Genomic DNA, 26,382 nt, shown 5'->3' with positions numbered 1-26,382 from the left:
AGGTGAGGGGAGAGAAATGTACTTTCAGACTTGCAAGACTCTGTTAATGCAGCCTTTCTCAACCTTTTGACCCTGGAGGAACCCTTGAAATATTTTTCAGGCCTGGGGAAACCCCTGCACATTCAGGCTCAAATATAGGCCAGAAGTTACCAAATTATTATATTTGTTTCCTGTGTAGGCCTGTATATATGCATTAACAGTGTTCTCAAATTAAAAATAAAGAATGAAACTTACCTCTTTAGTGTGGAGTTGCCTGAAGTTGAAATAATTTTTTAAATAAATCATGATCTCCCAGGGAACCCCAAGTGGCCTCTCGTGGAACCCTTAGGTTCCACGGAACCCTGGTTGAGAAACCCTGTGTTAATGTAACCTTCCAGTGAAGTAGAACTAGTACTTCTGGGTGTTCTTGTTGTCTGGACTGCCTTGCAAGCCTGACATCAATCTTGCAAATCTGAAAGTGTGTGGGTATGGTGGAACACGCATGAAAAATCTACATTGTATATTTAAGTGTATTAAGGATAGAGGAAGTGTTTGTATTTAAAAAAAGCAAATATCTTCTGTAGTTCAGTCTGGGGGAATATACTGTGGTTAGTTTAAAAATTGGTATCTGGTCTTTACAACCTCAGGAGTAAGTGGGGAGAAAGGAAATCAATAGTGGGCTATAAATCTGCATTCCAAAAAAGATTCTGCATGGAAATGAGCCGGGAGGAGAAAAAAATTCAATTTAACAGCAAATGAGTTGGTACCCAAAGAATCCTACCAGTTCAGCAATGAGATGCCAGAAAATGCAATATACTGATTTTTTTCTTATTAACCATGGGCTATAGAAAGACTATGGGGAATGAGGCAGTAAAATATAAAGAGTTTGCTTAAAAAAGAAGACAACCCAAAGTTCTTACATGCATGAGATGAAGCAAAGGGCAAGGCAAGAGCAGATATTTTTCTCCCTGTATGTATAGCATTGATTTTAGCATGCAAGGACAGTCTATGGACAGGCAATTCCCAACAGTATAGGAGCTCAAATGGTTTCCTTATGCATAGTAAAGACACTTACATGCGGCCATCTTTATCTGCAGCAAGCACGAAGCTGTCTCTAGAAAAGAGTTCCAGGATAACCAAATGAATAATAATACTGTGAACAATTTGGAATTTTTTTTAATGCCTACATTATGTAAAATATACAGGGATGTATAGATCCATGTAGAATTGGGGCAGAGAAATGCAGGCAAAATGTTTGGATTATGAAAAAAATTAAAATCAGCTGAGTTCAAGGATCTCAGCTTTACTATTAATTAATAATGTGAATTCTGTGATGACAAAAAAAACAAACACCTGGAACTCCTTAAATTAATACTATGTGGCTTATCTGACCCAGTCCTCATATGTGGGTTACCATGCTTACAATACTCGCAGGCAAATACTATTCTTTCGCTAAGGGCAGAGGGATGTAAGTCGTGTTTTATACGGAAAGAGCAGGAATGAATACACAATTTCCTTGGGTAAAAAAGGAATATCACACACACACACACACACACACACAGTACTTGTGTACGTATGTATGTGTATACATATACTGTATATATATCAATGATACAGAGGCCATCAAAACACCAGCCATACGGAACAGTCCATCATCTCTATCTTTTTCCATATCACTAAATGCATATACCCAAACTTAAGTATACTTTCTCACTGTAGCAGTTCTGAGATCAGTTTGCCAAGAAGGTAGGTAGCCAATGGTTTGAGAAGCTGCCCACCTTGTGTATCCATTGTATTGTAATCTACAGCAAGGCAGAATGTCCCTCCCCAACATTTGCATCCCCTAGCAAACTATGGATCTGTCTATTAAGACAGTTTTGGAGGGGGGGGGCAAATATCTAGAATATTGGTCTGGCTTTAAATATAATGTGGCCATAAGAAGAAAAGCCTCATGCTGCTTCAAGAAGACACCTAGCTTACTTTCTGGAACAGGAGGTCTTTGAGAAGGATGTTGTTCCCATGATAGTTACAGATGTTAAGTATTACATCAATATTTACCTTGGGATATTATGGATGTATTATCATGCTAGTCATTTCTCTCTTCCCCTGACCTAACAATTCATTTCTGAGCCCAATTGAAATAGTCATTTTTTCCCCAAATGACACTGTACATGGCTTGGAATTTGAATAACTAAGATCAGCTATGAAAACCTGACTCTAGCTACTGTATACTTTTTCCTTCTGCCTTCTTAGCAAGCTGGAAGATAGATTAGCAGTAACCATCCAGTGAATTCCACTGGAAGGGGTAAAAATATATGTCAGCTCCAGAACAGGTGTGATCCTTCCCTAACTCAGGTTATGTTGGAAAAAAAAGTGACTCAGGTTGCTGTAGAACCTGTTTTCTGCCATTTCAGTATTACACCTCTTTGTCCCTTCCAACCTTGGACAAGCATTGGATTCATTCTGTTTTCTAGTCTCACCTCACCTTGTCTGGGAGATTCAAAATAAAAACCCTGGCTCTTTGGGTACTCTCTGAAAGACCCTAGGATTATAGGTTAGCACATTTCAATTGATCAGTCAGAATTAATCAGTAGGAAAAAAACAGGTACAGGAAAGGTGAGCATATGTTTACCAAATGTTTGCCTAACATTAATGATAAAAACACTTCTAAAAACCAAGCTAAATGCAAGAAATACCATATCTACTGAAAACAGTGAGCTGTACTGGATTCTAGAAAATGCAAGTAGTAACATTACATGATTTAGTAGCCCAGGGACAAATTCAGTGCAGAAAACAAGTATTCCTTTCTTTTTTATATTACAAAAATAATGGAAGGAAACCCACTTAAATTTTTCAGCTATCCATTTCAAGCTTGAATTCACATAACTTGATAATATGATGGTTATTGTCAATAAATTTTATTTTCCATTAACAGGTATTGCTTGGGTTCATTGCTGAGAGGTATGTATGATAGGGAAGGCATAGAAGGTTTACCATCTGGTCAAATTTATAAATGACAACTACAAGCTGGGACAAGATCATGTAAAAAACCTAGGACAAAATCAATCATTTTAAAGTTCCTTGATTTCATAAAAAGGATTTAAGCACATGCTTCAGCTGTCCTCTAAAATCAGTACTTTATAAGTTCCTATCGGTCATTTCCCTGCTAGTGACTTATAAGTCAATTCTGCACTAGCAATTTATAGCATCTTCTAAAGTCACCCAACTATCATTTTTTTCCAAAAAAACAGTAATGCAGACAAGCTTTATTTCATATTAATGATGGCTGGGCTATGCTATGAAGATGCTACAAATTACTAGTGTGGAAATAACCATAATATCTTCTAGATGCATCCAACCATCATTCTTACAGAAGGCAAGGCTATATATTGCTTCAATAATAGCTGGGTGATGCTATGAAAATGCTATAAGACCTTAACATTATTTTTTATCTTTTAAAAGGCTTTAAGCCCCATTTTAAGGCAGAATTTTAACTGATTAACCAAATGACTTAGTAATGATTCCTTTTTCTCTTGGTATAAAATCTAATAATCTTTCCAGCCAACCATTCTGTTAGGAATTAGACAATTGGGAACTGTTTCAGCTGATGAGCTAATGGAATCCACTGTGCCATAATTCACCTTGTTTGACAAGAACAATAGAAATGGTGGAGTGTGACAGGAAGTAGAATACGTCATACTCTCTGATAAGTTGCTGTGCAATGCCTACTCACTACTAATTAATTTAAACACCAGTACTTATAAATCGTATGATTAATAAATAGAGAGGTGGATCCCACTAGACAGACCCCAGAAAGCAGAGAACTTGTTCCAACAAATGGTTTTTCTTCACTGAGCCCTTAAATATACCATGGCCTTTCAGAGAGTATCAACTCTCTTGTTAAGAAATGGAGCATCTTCATGCTGATGAGCAGCATTGTCACTCTTGTCATCTTTCCTCTGAATTTCAAAGAGCTTGTTGCTTCCACTTGATGTCATCTAGCTCAGTGACTGCAGCTAGTGGCTCAGAAATGTAACATTCTGATTTGGGTGTATGTTGGTTGCTGAATTTGGTTTTATTAGCAGGACTTCTGCTATCTGCACTGTGAGTCCTTTGGACTCAGTTGGATCTTCAGTATCCACTGTTGGTATTCTTGGCAAGTCCTGGCAATTTCACACATTTCTTGTCTCCAAGAACTTTTTTTCCTTCTGTATGATGCCTTTAATACATCTTAAAATGTGAATGGCAATGTGTTCTAATTAGTTCTCATTGGACTGATGCACCTGATACCTTCAGGAAACAGGGAGACATTTCAACTTTATTCAGGCATAAGTACTTAGCACATGAGTGGTGGGATTTTGCTCCAGCCTTCTTGAAATTATCACTGTTCATTGGCTTCTACCCTGGCTGAGACTCTGTGTAAGCAGGGTCTTGACATGTGTGGAAAGAAGCACATTAGCAACTGTAAGGATGTATCGGTTGATTCAATGTCATGGTATTACTTTGGAGAAAGGTGGTTAGATGAGTATTAACTTCTTCTTTTTTTCCATGTGAGTTTTTCTTAGTTTATTCACATTTGACTTCGGGAGTTGTGGGTAGAACCAGTTCCTTCCACCTCTCTTATAGCTTAGCATAATTTCAGATCAATTTGATCTTTTGTTTGCAAATACAATGACTTAAGCAGGAATACGGCAACATGAATTTATCTTGACACTCAGTTACTTTATGTAGTTTTCAGTAAAGGTAAAAGCTAAAGGTTTTTTGGGAGGAGGTTCAAAATGTAAACACAAGTGTAGTTGTGTTTTTTGATTACCTATAATAAATCAATTATTCAGAATAGTCTTTCCAACCCTGGGGCCTCTAGAAGTGTTAAACATTATTCACACTGACTGGGAATTCTGGAACTTGAGCCCATCACATCTGGAACCTCAGAGACAAGAAACTGGTTCAAGAATTTGACTGGATCTTGCCAATAATTTTGTGTGAATATTGGTGTATGTTAGAAACATACAGAACAAAAGATTTCAGGATGTCCAAATGCACATATTTGAAGATTATTAAGAAGTTAATATTAGAACTGGTCAGAATAGGAACAATTTAAATGGATTAAAAATACCAGTCTTTAGCACAGATATCACATTCCTGGACTAGAACAGATTAAAGAGCTAAGGAAATTACTTTGTGGCATTTCTGCCGTCTGGCTCCATGTAAAAAAGATGACAATAAGAATGAAATATTCAAAGTTGAAGGGTCCAATCCACTCTGAACACTTTAGGTGTTTCCTGTTTTCTTCTAAGGACTTTTGAAAAAATATTTTATGCTGAGATAAATGCCAATAACTTTAACTACTTTATAGCATCCACATGCAAATCATATGCTGTTTTTATAAATGTACGCAGTGCTATCTTACTGGATGCCACTAGTGTTTTTGGAAGGTCTGAGGTTTTTAATCCATAGGAATTGGTCTAACTGTGAGGCTTAGATAATTTTTAGGTAAGGTTGAAGCTATTTTTTCTGGTAGAAGTTATAGGTGGCAGGACAGAAAGACAAGTATATGATGTAAAATAGTAAAAATAAAAGTGTCTTATTGCTAAGACACAGTTGTCCTTTGGCCTGCTGCCAGATTAATCCTAACTCAAGGTAATTTCCATAGATTCTGGACTGTTGAGACATTATGTATATTGATATCAGCAAACTAATTGATTGTGGTGTGAGTGGCATTTGATTAAATGGACACATAACTGGCTCAGAAATCCTACTTACAGAGTGCACATCAAATTAGCATGAGGTCTCAAATGGGTACCACAGGGTTCAGACCTGAGTCTTCCACTCTTCAACATATGAAAAGATGGCTTATGAAATTTATAGACACCAAATTGGATGGGATAGCTAATACTTTAGCAGACAGAAATAAGATTCAAAATGATCTTGATAGGTTAGAGAAGTGGGCTGAAAATAATTGAATTAAATGATCTAGAGATAATTTTATAAGCCATCTCTTTATATTTTGAAGAGCACAAGACTCAGGTCTGAACCTTGTGGTACCCATTTAAGACCTCATGCTAGTTTGATAGTATTAGGAAATAAAAAAAAAATCAAGTGCACAGGAACAGGCTTGGTTGTGTGTGTGTGTGTGCATACCTTTGAGCCAGTGTTGACTCCTGGTGACTGCCTGGACAACTCTCTGCAGTTTTCTTGGCAAGATTTCAGAAGTTTTCCATTGTCTCCTTCCTAGGGCTGAGAGACAGTGACTGGCCCAAAGCTGGCTTTGTGCCTTCTATGGGACTAGAACTCACAATCCCCCAGTTTCTAGCCTGGTGCCTTAACCACTACACCAGTCAGGCTCTTGGTTCAATCATAGTACTTGTAAAACAATCTTGGAACAGTAGTTTTATAAACTGGGTATTTGTCAGCAGTGTAGTATGCCTCCAAAAAAGGGAAATGCAGTTTTAGGCTGCATGATCAAAACTATAATTTTCAAATCATTGGAAGTAATATTTCTGTGTTAGTCAGGCCCTAGACTGAGTATCAGGCCCTAATCCAGGCATCACATTTAAGAAGGATTCAGAGAAACTGAACAGTATTAGAGAAAGACAATAAGGATGATCAGAGAAAGAGGAAATGAAGGAACTGGAGAGATGACTTGAATAGGGATATGAATAACTTTAAATAGTAGGACAGGAGAGGTTTGAGACTATTGTTTCACAATCCAGAACACAGAATAATGGATTTAAATGACAGAAGAGCAGATTCCAGCAGAAAAGGCCCTAACTCTAAGAAGAGTTACTGAGAAACTGGGAAAAACAATTACCCACAGAGAAAGTAGGTTTCTACTCTTCACTGGATGTGTTCAAGTGGAGGCTAGTCAGCCAACTGTCTTGGTGGATTCATTCACCAAGCAAGGGGATGGACTTGACGGCTGGAGAATTCTGGAAGTTAAACCCCTTAAAGTTGCTGAGGTTGAGAACCACTGTCTAAATGACCCCTGTGTAATACCTGGGAATTCTATGATTCTATATTAATCTAATGTATAATCGTGGCTAGGTCTGTCAGCTGAGAATGGTTAGATCCCCCGCCCCCCAAATGTTTTTAGGTAACCAACAGAATTTGGACTTCTATTTGATTGAACCCATGTTCTGTGATATAGTATTTGAAGCCATTAGTGGACAGCTAGGACCACTGAATGGAGCAGAGCTTAACACAGCGGAGAAGCCATGCACAGAAAAAAGAATATTACCTAAAATAGCTTTAATGAGCACGTTAGAGAAATACAGGTTACTGATCTTACACACTTAGCTCTCCCAAGCATTAGACAAAGTAGGTTCAAAAAGTAAGTGAAAAGTATATCTTAGTCATTTATTTGGTCCAGTTACATCATTCGGGAGAAGATGATTTTTGTTCTTCTTCTGTCCCTAAACTTAGTTTACCCTCAGCCCTCACTGCTGCTGAAGGCTGTGTGGAAAAAGGGGGAAAAACTCCTTTTTCCTTAGGCCTACCACATGGCCCAAGATGGAGAGAGCTGCAAAGCATGCTGCATGCTCCCTTCCTAGATGGTGAAAAAGGAGGAAGAGGAAGTGAGGACTGTGGGAGGGGCAACAAACAGCTTCCTCCAGAAGCACATGGAGAATTTGCATACTCATCCACATGTTAATGAGGCATGCTGATTTGCTAATACTTCCAACAGTATTGGCCTAATGTAATCTTACTGAAAAAAATCTAAACTTTAATCTGGAATCCACAGGGGTACATCAAAGTAGGCAACTGTAATTTGCTAATATACTATTTTTCCATCTAAAAAAAAGAAAAAAGAAAACTTGTGAATAAAAAAAAACTCTTCTCACCCCTATGGGTGGTATGTGTCTTCCTCAACCTCAGGTCCTCTACCAGAGGCCTGGGAGTTTGAAGGTTCTGTGCAGTATCTTTGCTGTTCCTAGCACTACACTCTTCTGGACAGAGAGCTCTGATGTTGTTCTTGGGATCTGTTGGAGCCACTCTCCCATCTTGGAAGTCACAGCCCTGAGTGCTCCACTGGGTCCACTTTGGCCTTCACTTTCCACATCCTCTCTAGTTCCTCTTTCAGGCCCTGATACTTCTCCAGCTTCTCATACTCCTTCTTCCTGATGTTGTTGTCACTTGGCACTGCTACATCTATTATCACTGCTGTCTTCTGGTCCTTGTCTACTACCATGTTGGCTGGTTGATTGGCCAGTACCTGTCTGTCTGGATCTGCAAGTCCCACAGGATCTTAGCCCTGTTATTCTCCATGGCCTTCTGTGGAATCTCCCATCTGGACTTGGGAGGGTCTAGCCATACACCGTGCAGATGTTCCTGTACACAACGCCAGCTACTTGGTTGTGCCGTTCAGTGTATGCTGTTCCTGCCTGCATCTTATGCCCTGCCACTATGTCTTGAACTGTCTCTGAGACCTCTCTGCACAGTCTGAACCTCATGGAGGAGACAACCTGGAATACACACACACACACACACACACACACACAGGTATACTTATATACCCCCACCCACCCATTCCACACACCAACACACACACACACATACATAGACACACACAGAGACACACACACAAACATGCATATAAGCTGTATATATATTGCATTCATATGCTTTTCCAGGAAATATATTTATATTATTAATGATATATAATTTTATAAGGAATTTTATATATTTATTGTTTTATTGAGTATTCTGTTGTAAACTGCCCAGAGTCCCTCTAGTGAGAGGTGATGGGCGGTGACAAATTTGATAAACAAACAAACAAACAAACAAACCCCTACAAATTTGTTCTGTGGAGGTATGAAAAATATGCTTTGTGGATATAGGCAATGTATGTACAGAAACTAACATTTCTCAATTGGAGATAATCATTGCTATTATCTGAATGATTTTGGAATTGTACCTTAAAATGTATGATTTTTATTAAAGGCTATGGATGAAGTTCTTCCACTAAGTGGCTAATAGGAAGCTAAAAATTATACTTCGTTTATAAATTAAACAGTAAATGCTGCTGAATTTGGCATATCATTGACCTGTCCTGCACATGCCGGTGTACGTGCCAGAATCTGGACAGCAGTTCTTCTGAATATAGTAGTTACTTTTTTGACAGCTGAATATATCACAAATCAGTCAGATAAATAAATTATTCTTCTAAAAGAAGATTAATCAGGTGCATAACAAGCAAAACTCAGGATCCCCTTTCTCCAGAACATCCATATCTACAAATAGACCCAGACTACAGGAAATGAGATGAATGATACAAAGGTATTGCATAGTCTCCACTGTCAGCAAATTTCTCTTTACCAAGATTACTGATGGTTGTAATATTTCAAGTCCCATCTAATCATTCCTTCTTCTCAGTCAGATAAACAAATAATCCAGCAACAAACCAAGACGTCTACTGCTCTGATTTTAAGCATACTTATGGCCTGTTTGTTCTTACAAGTTACTTTCACATGAAGACAGTGAGAACACCAAAGGACACTGCAAAGCTGCTGGCCAGGAGGTGTTTGCTTGAAGAGGCTGTACATACAGCTGCTGCAGTTTATGTAATCCTAGTGGTTTATCTAGTCCAATAAAGCTTTTGCATGAATGCCACCTAAATATGAAAACATACAAAGGAAACTATGGAAGTCAGTAATTTAGGCAATTTACTGCCTTGCCATTATTTCAGCTTTCTCTTTAACCCTGAGTAAATTATATGGCTCCTCTTTCAAAGGTATGGAAATTATTAAGAAAGTGAGTTATTTTAATCCCCTGTATTTCCAACAGAGATCTATGCTTGGAGAACCTAAATGCTAATCTCTCATGCAGAAGTACTATTTCCAGCAGGTTGGGACTGCAAAAGATAAAATCATAGATCATGACCAATGTAGCAGCTTTCCCCCAACCTAGTTTCTTCCAGTTGCACTTATATAGCATGGCTCAAAGCATACCTGGGTAGCATAGCTATCCTGGTAGTGACAGTTCTGACCCATGAAAGTACCAGGTTGGAAGAAGCTGGTATTAAGACCTTTAGTATCATAAATGATGGAAGCTCCAGACTCATGAGATGCAAAATAAGTTCAGAGGTGCATGTCCTATGTTTTGAGAAATAGCCAGAGGAAGAATCACACAATTGCAAGAGAGATCATAAAGCTCCAGGGAGAAATCTGTGTCACATTTGTTTGCAAAGTTGCCTTAAAATGATGTTAAAATACTGGCATCCTGATCACCTCTGGGGGAATTCTTCTGAAGAATAGAACCAGCTTAAAAAATATGGAGGGAGGCAGGCTGCATAAATATAACTAATGGGCAACCTGCCTCATCTCTGGGTGGAAGGAAAGGGATCTCTGTCTCCCCCTTTGAAATATAATATCTGAGAAACAGTACTGGCTATCTTGATCTCGAAATGCTTGCAAGTGCTCTGGTTTTTGAGCCCCCTCCCCTTCCCCCCGCTTCCTATCCAGCACATGTTTTCTCTGATTTTTCCCCCTATTCCCTTATGCCTCCCAGATTTTTTTCTTCTTTCCCTTGTCTACCCTCTACCCCCGTCTAGAAGCTTGAGCCCATCCTGCCCAACCCTTTTGGGCATCTCCCATTCCCTCACATGTCTCCCCATTGTCTGCATTTTAATTCAATATTTTCAAATAACTGACAGCTTTAATCTCTAGCAGCTTCAGCTTAAACCATTCTGCATACACCTTGAAGCAAAGACTGGTGTCCACTCAAACTTTCTCCAGGGTGTTGTTTCTACATTTTGTATCAGCATTTCTTCAGACCTAGTTTGGCTTCTGCGGCATAAACAATAATAGACTTCATTTTAAAATGCATAGTTTTTAAATAAGAGATTAAATATTAAAATGGACACGTAGTCCATATTTGTATATAATTCAATTAAAACAAGCCAGACATGTTTTTAAATGCTTTGGGGTGTGATGTGTGCTGCCTTTGAATTGATAGTCTTCTGCAGATATAAAGGAGATTTTATTGCATCTGAGCTACCTTCTCTCTATTTATGTCCCCACAGCTTTAACACACACACACACACACACACACACCATGCGCATGCCTAGAGAAAATTCTATATGCCTTTGTGTCAAATCAGAAAAAAGTAACAGTATTTCACAGAGGTAAATCCTGAAAAGAAGGTGGGCAAGGGATTTGGGATGTGGTATTTGCTGACTCATATTTTAGGGGTTCATGAATGCCTGAGCCAATCTCTCTCTCTGTCTCCTGAAGAGAGTCCTCGAGGAGGCATGATGCCAAATTCTACATGAAGCATAAAGAGATGATGTCAGTTTACAGATGGTGGGGACCGTTGATGATAAATGACCCTCAAGGAGGAAGGAAATGCACAGGAATAGCACATAAATAATAATCTGCAGACCCAAAATGGAGCAAGGATCCCTCTTAAAATCACAGAGAGAATGCTTTTACAATGGATTAAGCTATTAGGGAGCATTATTTCACATTTACAGTTCAGACAGCTCATTTGGTGAATCTACACCCTGAGCAGCATGAGGATGCACACGCCGAAATGACTCAAGCAGTCTTCCTTTCCCGGCTTTAGCTGGCTGCGGCTGCTCGTCAGCCAAAAGAGGCACCAGACAAAGTCTTTGTGCACTGGAAAAAAGGGGCTCAATTGAAAAAGCCACTTGGGGCCCCCAAGAAGATGTTGGCAGATGTCCCATCACGGCAAGGCATGCCAAGGGCAGAGGGAGAGGGCAAGCTCTCTCTGATGGCAGATGTCAAATTGCCCTTGTGTGGAACGGGAACTGCTGCTGCAGGAAACCCTGGCGCAACTGAAGCCCTGGAAGAGAAAAGCACGAAGCATTGTGTTTCAGACTGCAGCAGACTGCTGTGCCAATGGAGCCTCTCATCACCCGTCGCTCCTTCCCGCTAAAGCTTCTTGGGAACGCAACAACAGCCCAAACCCAATCTGGCTGATTAAACCTGTAGGCAGGAGTAAGGTGACGGGGGCCAGATGACCCAGAGGGGGCTTAGCATCGTAGGGCTGGAGGAAGAGAGCCTGTCCATGGGAGCCAGCCTCTTGCTACAAATGGCTACAAACCGCCTGATGGTGGAGACGGGCTCTCCCAAATCCCAGGCCCACAGTTAATGCTGTCCTTTCTGTCCCATGTCACCTGAATGTGATGCTGCCACCTGGCTGTTTTCTCATTTCTCCAATGAGCACGCCCATACAGGGGAGGCATTGCTGCCATCGCCTTGATGGGATGCAAGTGGCCATGGCATTAGTTAGAAACTGGCTCCTCGGTCTTTGTTTTATTATGTGTTCATTTAGGGTGGAAATGTTGCTTTTTATACAGCTTCTATCTGAAGCCAGGCTGGCTTCCTTTCTTGTTCTTGCTCTTTAGCCTCACCATGGATGGGATCCACTTTGAATTTTACGCTCTGAAAGCTGCACATTATAGCCTGTCTACAAGTTTAATGAAAACTCTTCTGTTAAAAAAAAAAGTATAGGGAAAAATGAACTTTATTAATCAAGCCTCCTATCAGGGGCTTTCCAGAGGACTGAGCTCAAACATTATATAGGCAATTAGAAATGATCACTGTGCCATAACAGGGTCCTCACATTACAATGAACCATACAATAGCTTTTTTTTTTTCCTGGCTCAGCATGCTGTGTGAACAGCATCAGAGAATAAACCTTAGTTTGTTTTAAGACAGTAACCATTTGTTTTAAACCCACTTGGCTGTTGGCTTACTAACAACAGCGGTGGCTTAGAATAATGTGTGAACAGGATTACATTCATGATTTCCTGGCTTATTCCTGATTTAGTTTAATGCTCCTCACAAGCCTCAGAGGTGCTAAAAAAACAGAAAGAGAAGGAAACTGGGAATTGGCCCAACAAACCATGATTGCTTTTCTGGTTTGTTTCTGGCATGTTAATAAAAATAGGTTTAAAAGAAACCATGCCAAGGAGGGTTGTGTGTATGAAGCATAATGTGCTTGTCTTTACTATGGAGTGTGCATCAAATTTCCCCAGTGTAGGAGATGGACCACTTTTATAACACAATGTATGGAACGGGCATGATTAAGTGAAGTCCTGTATTGCTATTATCTTATATCATTTTTGGATAACAAATATATTTCTTTCTGTAGATTTTCCTAAGCTGTGACCTTCCAGATGTGTTGGCCATTTTTGGCTGGGGAATCATGGCAGCTGAAATCTGAAACATCTGCAGATGATAGTTGAGTATTGCTGTCTGCCATTCAGGAATTCTGGGAACTGCAGTCACTCAAATCAATAGCAAGGATTTCATTTATTGCATCCTGATATGGGTATGCCCCTTGATTTCCCCATTACTTATCTAATATTATTATGACTGTATATCTTCATTTTAATAACATATCCACATGAATGTGGCAGCTTGTAATAGATTTTGAAAATGAAAGCAGGGGAGTGTAATCATTTGTTAAAGCTGGATAAGAGCCATACTTTTTCTAAGCTATGGATTTTATCTGTCTCTCACTATATATTTGTTGAACAGATACCATTTCTAGCATACAGAATCTATTGCTGCTTTTGATTTCATGAAATCACATAGCAAATAATAACTGCATTGATATCCAATTCATCCTGTCACATATCCTTGAAATAAGACATGAACTGTAGATTTTATGGTAATATTACATTCATATTTGATTGATGTTAGAATGTACAAAACAGAAGATCTCACAGAATTATTCATCAGGCAGTGATTTAATGACATTTTGTGTGCTTTAACTAAATGGCGTAGTCCTGTCCTCAGCAACTGATGGGACAAAACAAACAAAACAGAACACAAATCTGAATGTGTGAATTAACTGATTCCTGTCCTCAGCCCATGAGCAATCTTAAAGAGATGGATCTAGCCTTTTAAATTTTCTCCAGTGTTCACAACAGAACATCCTTCTTGGGCTTCACTGGAAATTAAAATGGTGCATCCTCGCTCTCTCCCCCTACCGCTTGGGTGCTGTGCCAGCAATTAGATAATTTAGGCCCATTGATGAGGGTGGGGTGCAAAAAAAAGGCATGACACCTAATGTCTCCTCCAACCAGGCATACTGATGGACATGACTATTTTTTAAAAATGCCTTTTTTTAAAGACTAAGAACTTTTTGGGACCTTAAATCCACTTGAAGATACTTAAAAGAAGCTTTTTGTTTTGTTATTGAATTTCTCCTTGATACTTCCATAGTTTGCTCAGCCTCTTCCACCTCTAGTTGTAATATATGGAACACAAGAGGTTCTATTGTAAAAGGTCTTCAAAAGCATCATTTTAAGATTCCAGAGATCTTATTTTTATGCCTACTTTTGTTTGAACTTTTGGCAAAAAAGGGATGAAATTTGAGCAGGGGAGTGGCTTTTTGTTTGGCTTGAAGAGTCCATCAACATGAGGTCTAGTCTGATTTATTAAATTTATTTAATATATTAAATATGCCGAAGTATCTTGAAATCAAGCTAGAGAGAGCAATGTGATCCTAAAGTTTTCATCTAGAAAACTTGACCTCAGAATGTATTAACAGGAATCAGTTTTCCCTTGGGCAAATGTTCTTTTCTTACCTCCTTTCCCCCTTTGGGGCACTGAATAAATAGTGATTTTTGTAACAACACATTTTTCTTTCCACAGTAACTAGAATGGGGCATTTATAAGAAAAACATGAAAGGACCAATGTTGGGCAGGACACAACAATTATGATTTCCCATTTGCTTGTTTGCTTGTTTATGACTTTTTAAACCCGTCTTTTCATTTGAGCACAATGATAAACACATTGTTTATCAACTAACACTATCACTGAAAATGCACAAATGTAAAACTATGAAACAAAAATAGCACAATTAAAGTGCAACTGAAATGTAGCCAGAAGGGCCTTCAATTAGTATACATTCATAACCCTCTTGATTTCAAAAGAGGGTAGATTTCTGCATGTACTTTTGGAAGCTGTGTTATTAATACAAACAAATGTAGAGGGTATTTTGCCCTGGGAGAGATTAATTTGATTTCTGTGCATTTTGGGTTGCTCCCTCCAGCTTCCATCCGAAGGCACTGGGCAGTGATGAAAGGCCCTGCAAGAAACACTGTCCTTATATGTGATGCTCTTCATATCAGCAAATGCTTGCCGTTTCCCCCCTCCCTTTTATAATAATGAGGAGGATGGCATGTCTCTTTGTCTGGAAAGACACACATACACACATTTCAGGTTTCTGAGGTTCTACAAGTATAGAACCTTTATATTGTAAAGAGATTTGCAAGGCATGGGAGAGAGAAGCATTTGTTTTCCGTCAAGATGTCTTTGTACAGAGACAGTTTTACTTGCTGCCACGACAACATATTTACATGTTGTAATGCTTTAGTATTATGTGAGCAGCTTACCCAGTGCAAGATCCTGAACAAGCAACTGTCTATAGTTACACATTTTTTCTGTATTACTGAAGAACACATTCCTTACTGCTCAATTCTGCTTTTCTGAAATGTATTAGTGCTGTAATTTTGGAGAAGAAAAGTCTGGTATAGTTTGAATATGTGGGGATAGTCTTTATTTTCACAATACTCAAAAATAGTTTTAGTCAACAGAATTAGATAGGTTTTTGGCTTATTTTCTGTAGTTATTAAACTGCTGTGTTTATTTCCCCATAAGACACTGCTTTTTCTTTGTGTGTGTGTGTGTGTGCAGAGGACCTTGCTAGTATTTGCTGGTGAGATAATAATGTCAAGATAAATATAGGGGATAAAGTTTAGTGAGCACGTTTCAGGACAGCAGGACACACTAAGGTGTGTGTTCCTGGTGTATCTCTAACCACTGGCCTTGATGTGAACCATGAATTCCATGAATTCCAAATATTCAGTGATTAGTTCGTCAACAGAATACTCATTTTCCAAGACAGGACTTCTCATAATTTCACCAATAATGTTTATATATAGATGCAGGCACCAATAGGTGCACACCAGTGTAGATCATTGGAAAATGGTGGTCTATAATTTTTCAGTGGAATAGCATGTTGATACAATTTTATGCAAATTCTCTATATGACTACTCGTCCAATCTGGCAGTTATGAATGCTTGAGAGACCTATGAATATTATATGGAGAAAAATAAGAGTGGAATGAAGTAAGCTCAGTGATAGTAATCTTTACTATATATATATTTGCAGTGTTTGTCTTCTGTGCAAATGCTGGCTTCCCTTTGCAAATATATCTAAAAATGTGCAGCAAATGTAGGCTTTTATCTAACTGAATCTCAGAAAATAGAATAAAAAGTAATGGTTTAGGTATCTTACCTAATGCAAACTCCTACCCCACATACACAGCCCATTTATACTTATTATTTTTTTTGGTGCCCAATATTTTGGTATATTATAATGCTAATTTATCTAGGTTCCTTGAATCACAGCTATTGTACAAAAGTATATGAAATAGTTGCAGTCCTAGGGCACTTGGAAGTTAATTTCAAATAACCACACATAGAATTCTTTTTGCAGCTTTAAAATTCAACATGGAAAGGTAATATCTTGGGAAATAAAACCCTTTCAATTATAATTACTGGTTTGCCATTAAGGCAAATGCAGCTAAGTAATAAAGTATATTATATCATTAAAAGCAGCTAAACTTTCATTCCCAGCACAAATCAAGGCCCATATATCTAACTGGACCTATTCCCATTGAACTACACACATAACTAAAGGCTTAACTCTCTAACTATAAAAATCCAAAAATTGAAGCCTGCTGGAACTTTTATTTAGTGTTGTTTTGGATGGTAAAAGATTTGAACAAATACGTGACTTTATGCTGATGCTTTGGAATCAGCATTTGGCTCAATATCTAATATTTTAATCCTTGACGTACCATGCAGTAGGATGGAGTAGAAATCCTTATATTTCTTTTATTTATAAATTGCCATTACCTTTTATAAAGAAGCTTTGGGCATTTGCTCTGAAATGACTAATATTTAACTAAGAACTGTTCCCCAAGAAGAACTATCACTCCTTAGTGCCAAAATTTGGATTGCAGTGCAGTGTCAGGCCTGTAAGTTTCCTAGAGACACTAGAATGATTGCTGCTGGGGGAAAAAAAAGACTGGTAGATTCAGTGAACTTTTTCAGTGATTTGGTTGGCAGTTTCTATGTCTTTCAGAAGCTGAACAGGAACTGAAATAGAAATACATCATAGTTAAATGAAGTGTCCCATGAGGCTCTGTGATTAATTCAGCCATCTAGGGATAGATTCATTCCCAAGCATGGTTTGAAGAATTTCTTGGGTTTCATTTCTTGGATTGTTTGCAACATGTCAAAGGGGTTCTTAAAAGTTTTGTGGGTGAATCCTGAGAGAAGAAGCCAATGCCAAGATACAGCCTGTTGTCAGTCAGAGTATGGTTAAAGCACTGCTCTTCTATATGTTATACAAATGGTTCTTAAAATACATATTTTCTTTACTAGTAGTGCATATTATCCATAAGAGTTATTTTTTTAAAAAAGAAGACATGTATGCATTATGTTATTCTTTCATGTATTAATCATCAGTGTAAAGGGGATTCTAGTATGAAGGACAGGGCATTGGGGCATCTGTGTCAAGATGGCAGTTACACACATGTAAAAAAGGGTTAGGACTTTGATCATGTGGTCATGACAACCATCTTGACTTCATCTCTGATGAAGGGATATCACATTTCAGAACTGAAATGGCTACTCCTTGAAATGTCTAACACATTTAAAATAAGTTTCTGACAAATGTTAGGGTTTTTAGAAGGGAAGTACACCCTTTTGCTACAGAGTTAGCTAGCATTGCAGAGGGACAGTGACAAGAACAGACATTTGAAATGGAATCTCACATTTTTGTGACTCCAGTGTTTTTTTTTTAAATCAATATTTTTATAGGGGATGAAAAAAAACCTTACTCTAACTTGCTTGTCAAAGAGTAAAGGGAAACTGAGAATTGTGTATTTTCTCCCATCCCCATTAGATTGTGTTTTTGCAATAGAAACCAATAGGATATAGAAAAATATCAGCTGGTAATGAGCATATTGAACAGGTTCATCAAGCTACCAGCACATTTCAGTATACTAACCTGACAAGCCTCACTACCATTCTACTTAATACAAATCCATCCCCATAAGAAAAGCCTGATTTAGAATGTGAAAGGCAACATGGCCCCAGATAGTGCTTTTTCTGTAATTCCAGTTTTATCAATTTACCTAACTACCAAGCTAAGTTCAGGAAAGTTATTTTATTTCAGCCCCCAAAAGCAGGTGCAGACCAAATTCAATTAAATAGACTGCCCCACCTCAGAAATGGTAATTATTTTCATATAGGCACATTCCAAATTATATCCAATAAACTAGCCCTGTGAAACTATGGCTTAGATATTAGTTTCTGATTATATTTATGCTTTGCTATAATTTTTGGACACCTTGAGAATTCAGCAGATACGGAAAATGTTGCCAACTTTAAAACAATGGGTATATCAATAAACTCTTGCCTATGCACCTTGCGGACTTTTTTTTTTTAATGGAGAAACAGAATAGGATTGATTCCTTAGGAGATAGATATTTAGATGTGAGATTATATATCTATATCTATCTATCTATCTATCTATCTATCTATCTATCTATCTATTTTCACACACACATTCACACACACATACAGTATATATGCCTATGTACCTACACATATAGTAATATATTTCTGTATTATATTTTCTGCATTTAGCATACTACATTTAATGACAGAATAAAGCAAAGCTTTTGTGTATTAATAATGCCAACGTTTTGCAGGGTTATACATATGACATTGCTGGTGGACAAACCTAATGATTTGTCTAACCTAAATTAATTGGTTTATTCCCTTTCTTTTTTTTAACCTCGACATCTCATTCTAACTATATGTTGGAACTGCTTCAAGCTTTGAAGGCCAATGCAGATTGATATGTAAGCTGGTAATAAAATGTCATCTTTAAATGGCAATTTAAATAAACTGTAATTTTTTTTCAGAAGTGCTGTGAATAAAACAGAAAGAAATATTATATTGGTAATGTTATAATATTTGCAGTCACACACCAGATGCTATTTGTCCCTGTTAATTTAGTTAATTTAATGGCTTATCAGAAGACCTTATGTTTAACCAAAAGCTTAGTTTTCTTTTTTCATGTAATTTCTGGATACATTTCTCCATTCCTCTTTGATTTTTATTTTTTGCTGACTGTGTGTTGAAGTGATACTGACATTTACTCCAATCTCAAATAACTTTGCTTTGAAAAATCATTCAGTGCAGGCAATTGGATTCCTGACTAATTGCATGCTTAGTATTAAACTCTCTCTCCACAGCTCATAATAATTTCCAAATTCCATTAATTTCTTTAATCCAGTATTCTAAAATCTCAAAAGTGATTTGTGAATAAAATATAGGTTTGGATTTGGGTAGCAAGCAACATGATAAAAACTAGCAATGCCTTCTTCAGAGACATTGTTGCTTCTGGAAATTTTTGCAGAATATCTTCAAATTTCTTATGCCAGAATGACCACTTGAAAGCACCAATGCACACAGAACTGAAAGGCCTTGTTTCTATGCAGCATAGCAACACTGAAGTTGCTGCATGTGTATATATGTGTTTAGGTTAAATATGGGTACAGGAAAAGGTAAGGGCTGGTACCAAAAATGTTCAAGGAAGATAACAAATGTTGATTATCAGATGTTTTCCAAATAACTCTTCTTTGCATATGTGTTCCATAGAAAAGACAGGCAATTTATATGTCAATAAAATGAGGAGACAAGAACTGCATACTTTTTCCTACTCTCCTGTTGGCTGCCTAACTGAAGGTGAGGTATTTGCCACAAGATAAAGACCCTGTTAATATTTAGTTGACATAATTTAAAGTATCTTTTTAGAAATTTTAATAAAATTGAAACCTTATTAATGTATCATTATAAATCCTAAAACTGCCCATAGGTTACCTGCATTCCAATAATATTTGTTCATTATCCTGTATGGAGATTTGTATTGCCAGGATCAAAGAAGAGACTTGCATTTAAGATTTAGAGAATTGGGGCTAAAGCATAGGACATATTTGTTCTGAACTAAGATTGCTTTCCATACGCAAGCCACTTGAAACCTTATTGAAGTAAATAGCAACTGAGTGCAGAATTTATGCTGCATGCGTATGCTTTGAGTATGTGGATTTTCTTTGTAATATGACCCCTTACATGACTAATATGCTCCTTATTAGAGATCTAAAATATTTTATATTAGAAGATTAGGAAATGAATCATTAGGAAGCACTGATCTTGATATTATTGGAACAAAATTAATTTCCAAAAACTAAAGGGGAAGGAAGGAAGGAAGGAAGGAAGGAAGGAAGGAAGGAAGGAAGGAAGGAAGGAAGGAAGGGCAGACTGTTTTTGGAAATGTTGTTTTTGTATTTGTTTGTGGGTAATCTGTCTGTCTACTTAGATACATACAGTGATTCAGCATTCTTTATCAAACCACCAGGTTTTGCACTTGTAAAACACATGGAAGATGAAATGTTCCAGTCATGCAGAGCAAATGAAGTGTAAGATTGATGAAGCCTGCAGCTTATGAAATAAATACAGGTCCACGAATACCAACTGATGACATATCTCATTTCCACAATATAAGATTATAATGTTCATTTCCATACAGTAGCTCTTTGCCTTCTCCCTGTGTCTTTAATAGCAACTTCTGAGAGAACCATGTGGCTCCACTTCCAGTTCTGTCATATACAGTTAACAGATTAATCAGAAACATACAAAGATTTCAATCTTATATTCATTTCTCTGAATGTACATGCTATGGAAATAAATGGGGCTTATTTCTGAGTAGACATTTAGGGGCTGCATAAGTTTCTGAAAAGTGAGGAATTTGTAGTGAATCAGTACAACTTAACTTCTGGAGCCCAAGAGGAGCAATTCTAGCAATTCTCCAGATACAAAGCAATTATTTCTAAAAAAATGTCATTATAAATAGATGATTAAAGCATAATCCACACTTTTTAACTTGCAACACCACCGCCCCCCCCCCCCGGCGCCCGCCCGCAACCCTATGCTTTAAGTCAGGAAGAGAAAGATTTCACTTTGTGGTAGTTGCGTGCAATGCTCCCTGCCACCACTAGTTGTCGCTTTCTTACCAGTCTGAGTACCTGATGTTTTCAGCACTGCGGTTACAGGCAGAGAATGCAGTGCTAATTACAGCGAGTAACTCATAAAGCTGTCAAAACTCCTTCTATTCAGAATTAAACAATTAGAAACAACCAAAAATATAACTCCAACAAACAAATAAGCAAGTTGAATGAAAGGTATGAGGCGGGAATCCCAAGAGACTGGAAATGTTTTGGCAAAGAGATCTCAACCGAGGCAAGCGTACCAAATCCAGCATAGCATCTCCAACACCCAGACACCCCTAGCTCAGTGGTTTAGGAAAAAGCCTACCTGAAGAATACTATGGTCTCCCAAAGGTAGACTCCAAATGCATTGAGGTTACACATTTTTTCAGATCGGATGGATTTGTAGTCCACAAGTCAGAACAATAAATTGGCACTTAGCAACAAAATAATAATAGTAATGATAGATAAATGCCAGACTGAATAAAATGGTGGAAATTTCCTCTTTGCTAATTTTCTACACAATCCTTGTAGTTAGAGACGCGTGGGCCAGAGGAAGAAGCTGAGCTTGGACCGATGAGGCGCTGGGAATTCAGGACCCTGGACAGCAAACCGCCCCCCTCCCCCACGTTTTAGCACCTTGGAGAGAAAAAAATTGGCCTCTAAACTCCCGCGCTGCTCTCCGTGTTAAGACAGCCTTGCTCGAACGAACGGCCAGATTCCTGCAAAGAAGCGAAGAGCTCCCTTTCCTTCAGTGGAACCCCAGCGCTCCCACCGGGCGTCTGGACCACGCAGAATGCCACGAGAATAAATTGGCCATGTGGGGGGAAAGAAACCCAGGGGCTAATCTCCTCGGTCTGTCAGGGTATCCCTCAGTTATATCCAAAGGAATTCGCCATCCTCCGCATTTTGCTGCATTGTTCCGGAAATGTTGTTTTCCCGCTGGTCGATGTTTTGGTGTCCTTGATTTCTGCCTCCAGGGATCTATCCCACACGAATAAGTTATTATTGCTGCAGGGACGGTGTCCCATTGCTCATGACTAAAGCGGGGAAGGAAGCTAAGGGTAAGTTTCATGGGCTTCGATTCCCATTACGGTAGGAAAGCAAGAAAAAGCGAAAAGTCCCTCAGTTCCCCCTTCATCAGGTCCATTTTCTGCCTCGTCCTATCTTCTCCTCGACAGAACTCGCGGGATCCTGAGACTTTCCTGCTGCATTAATTTATTAAACTAAGGAGGAGGAGGGGGCTACGAGGGAGGGGGAGAGGAAAAGATTTTTTAAAAAAAAAGAACGCGAAGAAAACCCCACCGTAAGCCGGCCCCTGGAGCATCCTGGCTCCTCCCACTAGTTCCTCTCATTGGCCAGTGAGCTCGAAAAACCACATTTTGTTGTGCTTGGATCAAATGCTCGTTATTCAGCGAAGGGAGTTAACCTTTAGAGTGCTGGTGCTTTTTGTCACTTTTGGAAATCAGCGCCTTTTAAACCATCTACCACTCTCTTTTTTCCGTAACACGTCCCCTACCTAGGACAGACAAGGGCTGAGCCGGCAGCCGCAGAGCCACGCGCGCGCGTTCCTAGCCTTTCTTTGGTTCTTTCCTTTTCCTTGCTGTCTTTCCGCTGATTTTCACCGGAACGGAGTTGGGAAACTACACACAGGGAGAAAGAGGTAAGAAAGAGCTTGCCAGTTTCACTTCGCCGAACGCCTCGCGCTGAGCGTGACCATTTTTCATTTCTCAATATCAGTACCCTGAAAACACGCGGTTTCTCCAAATCCTAGAGACATTTAAAAAAAAGGGGGGGAGGGGATAAAAATCCTTGTTTTTCTTTTAGAGCACCTGAGTCTGAGAAGAACTTGAAAGTCAATCAAGTTTCTCTACATTGACCTTTAGGCACTTAATGGATCGTTCTAACGTTTTTTTAAGAAATAATTTTCGGATCAGGTGTTCGCCCTGTGCCTCTGTTCTTTGAATCCATCCCCTCAACTTGAGAAAGGAGGCAGATCCTAAGTCTGGATTTGGTTCATTTGCCACGCTTGCTTTGTGGAAATTACCTTCTCTTGTCTAGTAGTGCTTTCACACACTCTGTGCCTCAGATCCATGTTTACCTCTGTCTCTGAAAGGCAGTCCTGGAACTTGATGTACTTTTCCTCTGTGAAGCCGTTTGCACATCTGGCCATTAAATATCTGTTTAGATGTAACAAAGGCATGGTCGCTCCCTGAGATTTTTCATATCACTGAATGATATAAATGTCAGTCTGTTGTACTTGCATGTCCAAAGAGAGCCACGGTTGTTCTGAATGTACTTAGCTTTATTAGTTGGTATCCTGCTGCGTGTTTAGTCACTGATGAGTTATCCTCCACGCAGTAACATTCAAGCCTGTAACTTTCTTGACTTATTTTACGACTAAATTGAGGGGAAACAGAGAAGCCTTTGGTGGTAAGCAATATTTTTTTTCACAGCTGGATACCGACTCAGTGACAACAGCAGTGAAAAAAATTCAGCCAAAGGGGAAGAATTAAATCAGTGGGAATTAAAAGATAAGAGAGGCTGTTTTCTATTGACTGCTTATATCAAATACATAAGTAATGTAATTCATTCCTTTCCTCCTTCCTATGCATAGAATTAAACCCCAGGGAGATTAAAAATAAAGGATTTCCCCCAAATGTACTTACAACTGCAGCTCATAGCATTTTCCAGTCATGATCACATTTATATGCTTTTAGTAGTCTATTGCAGGCATGAAATGGAGCACTTCTGATTTTCCTGAATCAGAAGAGGAAGAGATTTAAATGTTAATTGCTCCTGTTCAAATCATCTGCAGTTAAGTGTTTAATGTTGGCTGGATTGAGCAATTAAGAAGTTTTCATACAAGGCGGGACATTTTTGTTTGTTTGTTTTATACTGTAGTAATTACTGCTGTAAGCTTTTTCAGTTATAGGAAAAGTGGATCTCAAGAAAAGATTCTATTTAAATTATTAGCCACCTGGTAATATAGAATACATTGTAATGCCTCCTTCTCCTCCAGGACCTTTGATTAAAAAAGGCAAAGGTATAAACCAGGAGTAAGAGAGATAATGGACACCCCTCCCCCCTTTTTAAACCTCTTTGTTTTACAAACATGCTTATCATGGACACTCAGCAGTATTTTTCAAAGCAACCAGGTATAAAATATATAGCAGATAGGCAATGGTACATGTATATTCTATGTATTCCTTTTACTATCTATCTATCTATCTATCTATCTATCTATCTATCTATCTATCTATCTATCTATCTATCATCTGTCATTCATTCCTAACACATGCATGTGGATTTCAGAGAGTATTCATGTACCTCTGTGGAAAATATGAGTGCTGAGTGAAGTAGGCAGAAATCCTTAGATGTGGATACTTGATTCAAGATACCTGAAAGCTTAAAGCAAAAAGACTCTCTTATGACATTTCGTAATACCTAGGGGCCTAAGTGCAAGGAAGCTTTGCTTTAAAAAAAAATAATAACATGATTTTAGAATGTGTGTGCCTTCAGAAGTAGAAATGTTAGTCATTTCATTTATTCACATGTTCTGTCATTTAGTTTCAATTCTTATACTGTATGTATTCTATTTTTCTCCATAATAATATACCCATTTTCATGTGATATGCAGTTTGTCTGCACGGTGATATGTGATATACTGATATGTGAGATAAGTCAGGAGGGGTAACTATCTTTCTCCCTAACCCACTCCTTCCACCCAAAAAACTTGAGTGTTGGTCACTTGAGTGTTGGTCTAGTCAATAATACCTAATGCCCAGGATCACATCTATCCTGGGCATTAGGTATTATTGCTTATTCTGAAGAGAATAAGCTCCAGTTTTCAATTTCCCTCTAAGATAATAGAGTGGCTGTATGTGATCAGTGCCCATCTAGAAGGCATCACCTAATCAATCATACACACACACACACACACACAATATATATATATATATATATATATATATATATATATATATATAAATAATATTAAATATTATATATATTAAGATTAAAGATTAAACAATCTTTAATCTTAAAATTTTGTTTTTAAAAAAATTAAAAGTACAAACTAAAAATACAGACTTTGTTCAGTGCTTGGATAGGAGACAACAAGGAAATTGTAGGGCTGTGGACTAGATGGGACACTTGAAGAAATATCTTGGAAGAAGGCAATGACAAACCACTTCTGCAATGGGGCCAGGAAAATTATATGGATGAATTCATGAAGTCACAAAGAGTTGAGCTTGAATTGTAAGAGTCCTGACATTTACTTCTTCATCAAGAGAACTGCAACATTCAGTGGCAGAGGAGTTATCATAGGGGGGTGGGGGAAACAGAGCCCAAACTCATCCTCTGTTCATTATTCCTGTATACTTCTGTTTTTGGAATCAAAATCCATGATGCAGAGGTTTGATTGCAGATGGTCTAAGGCAGGGATGAGCAAACATTTTGGCCACAAAGCTACTTGCAATGGCAGTTGGTTAAGTTAGGGCTGTACAGATCTTCATGTTTATGCACACAGAAGTAGATAATGTCATACACACAGCCCTACACACACTCTTTCCCTTCTATGCACTGGAAGAGGGCTCACTTTCCCATTTTCTCCAGAATATTATGGTGTTCCCCTATTGTCTGACCATCAGTGGTATAGGGACTCTTTAGCACTATATCACTAGGATATAATACTGCTATTAATGCTGCACACTAATGTAATATTGCACACTTATGTATGAGGCTCTAGTCCAGAAGTATAATATAGGTAGGAGAGGAAAAGAAAACATAAGGTGGTAGGAAGTTGCAGAAGGACTGACGAGGTCTTATCATCCTGCATATCCTGCAGAGATACTGTATGTTAACTGCTGGTACTTTGGGATGTTAGGACTTTATAGTTATTTGTCAGTCACCGATCTGTCTCCACTTGGATAACTCATTGAATCCAGACTTGCTGCATTTATTTATTTACTTACTTGCTTATAACATTTATATGGCTGCCCATCTTAAAACCAAAACTCTGGGCAGCTCACAGCCAAAGGATAAAACAATATGTGCAAATGGTAAAAACAATAAAACCAAAAACAGGAAAATCTGATGCCACAACCAAACTTCCCTGATGCAGCCCACAACACTCTTCTCCCACTCTAACCTCACCCTGTCCCAACCCTTGGGAGAAAAGCCAGCTCTTAAGTGCTTTCTGGAAGGTTCAAAGGGTAGGGGCCTGCTGGATCTCAAGGAGAAGGGTGTTCCATATATGCCATAAATAAAGAGGAAGCTACCAAGCAATTAGCCCAG

General features: G+C 38.4%; 1 protein-coding gene across 1 annotated transcript in view; it reads right to left on the bottom strand.

Annotated features, from left to right (window-relative positions):
- The window catches only part of GLRA1 (glycine receptor alpha 1), a 75,183-nt gene extending 51,896 nt beyond the window's left edge, over positions 1-23,287 (bottom strand). The window contains exon 1 of the mRNA XM_063292872.1: positions 23,132-23,287. Coding sequence (XP_063148942.1) covers positions 23,132-23,287 — 156 coding nt within the window. The remainder of the gene's footprint in view (positions 1-23,131) is intronic.
- Positions 23,288-26,382: the final 3,095 nt, after the last annotated feature.

Source organism: Candoia aspera, chromosome 2 (assembly GCF_035149785.1).
Source record: "Candoia aspera isolate rCanAsp1 chromosome 2, rCanAsp1.hap2, whole genome shotgun sequence".
NCBI lineage: Eukaryota > Metazoa > Chordata > Lepidosauria > Squamata > Boidae > Candoia > Candoia aspera.
Note: the sequence above shows the minus strand (reverse complement) of the source record. Positions and strands in the feature narration are given on the sequence as shown.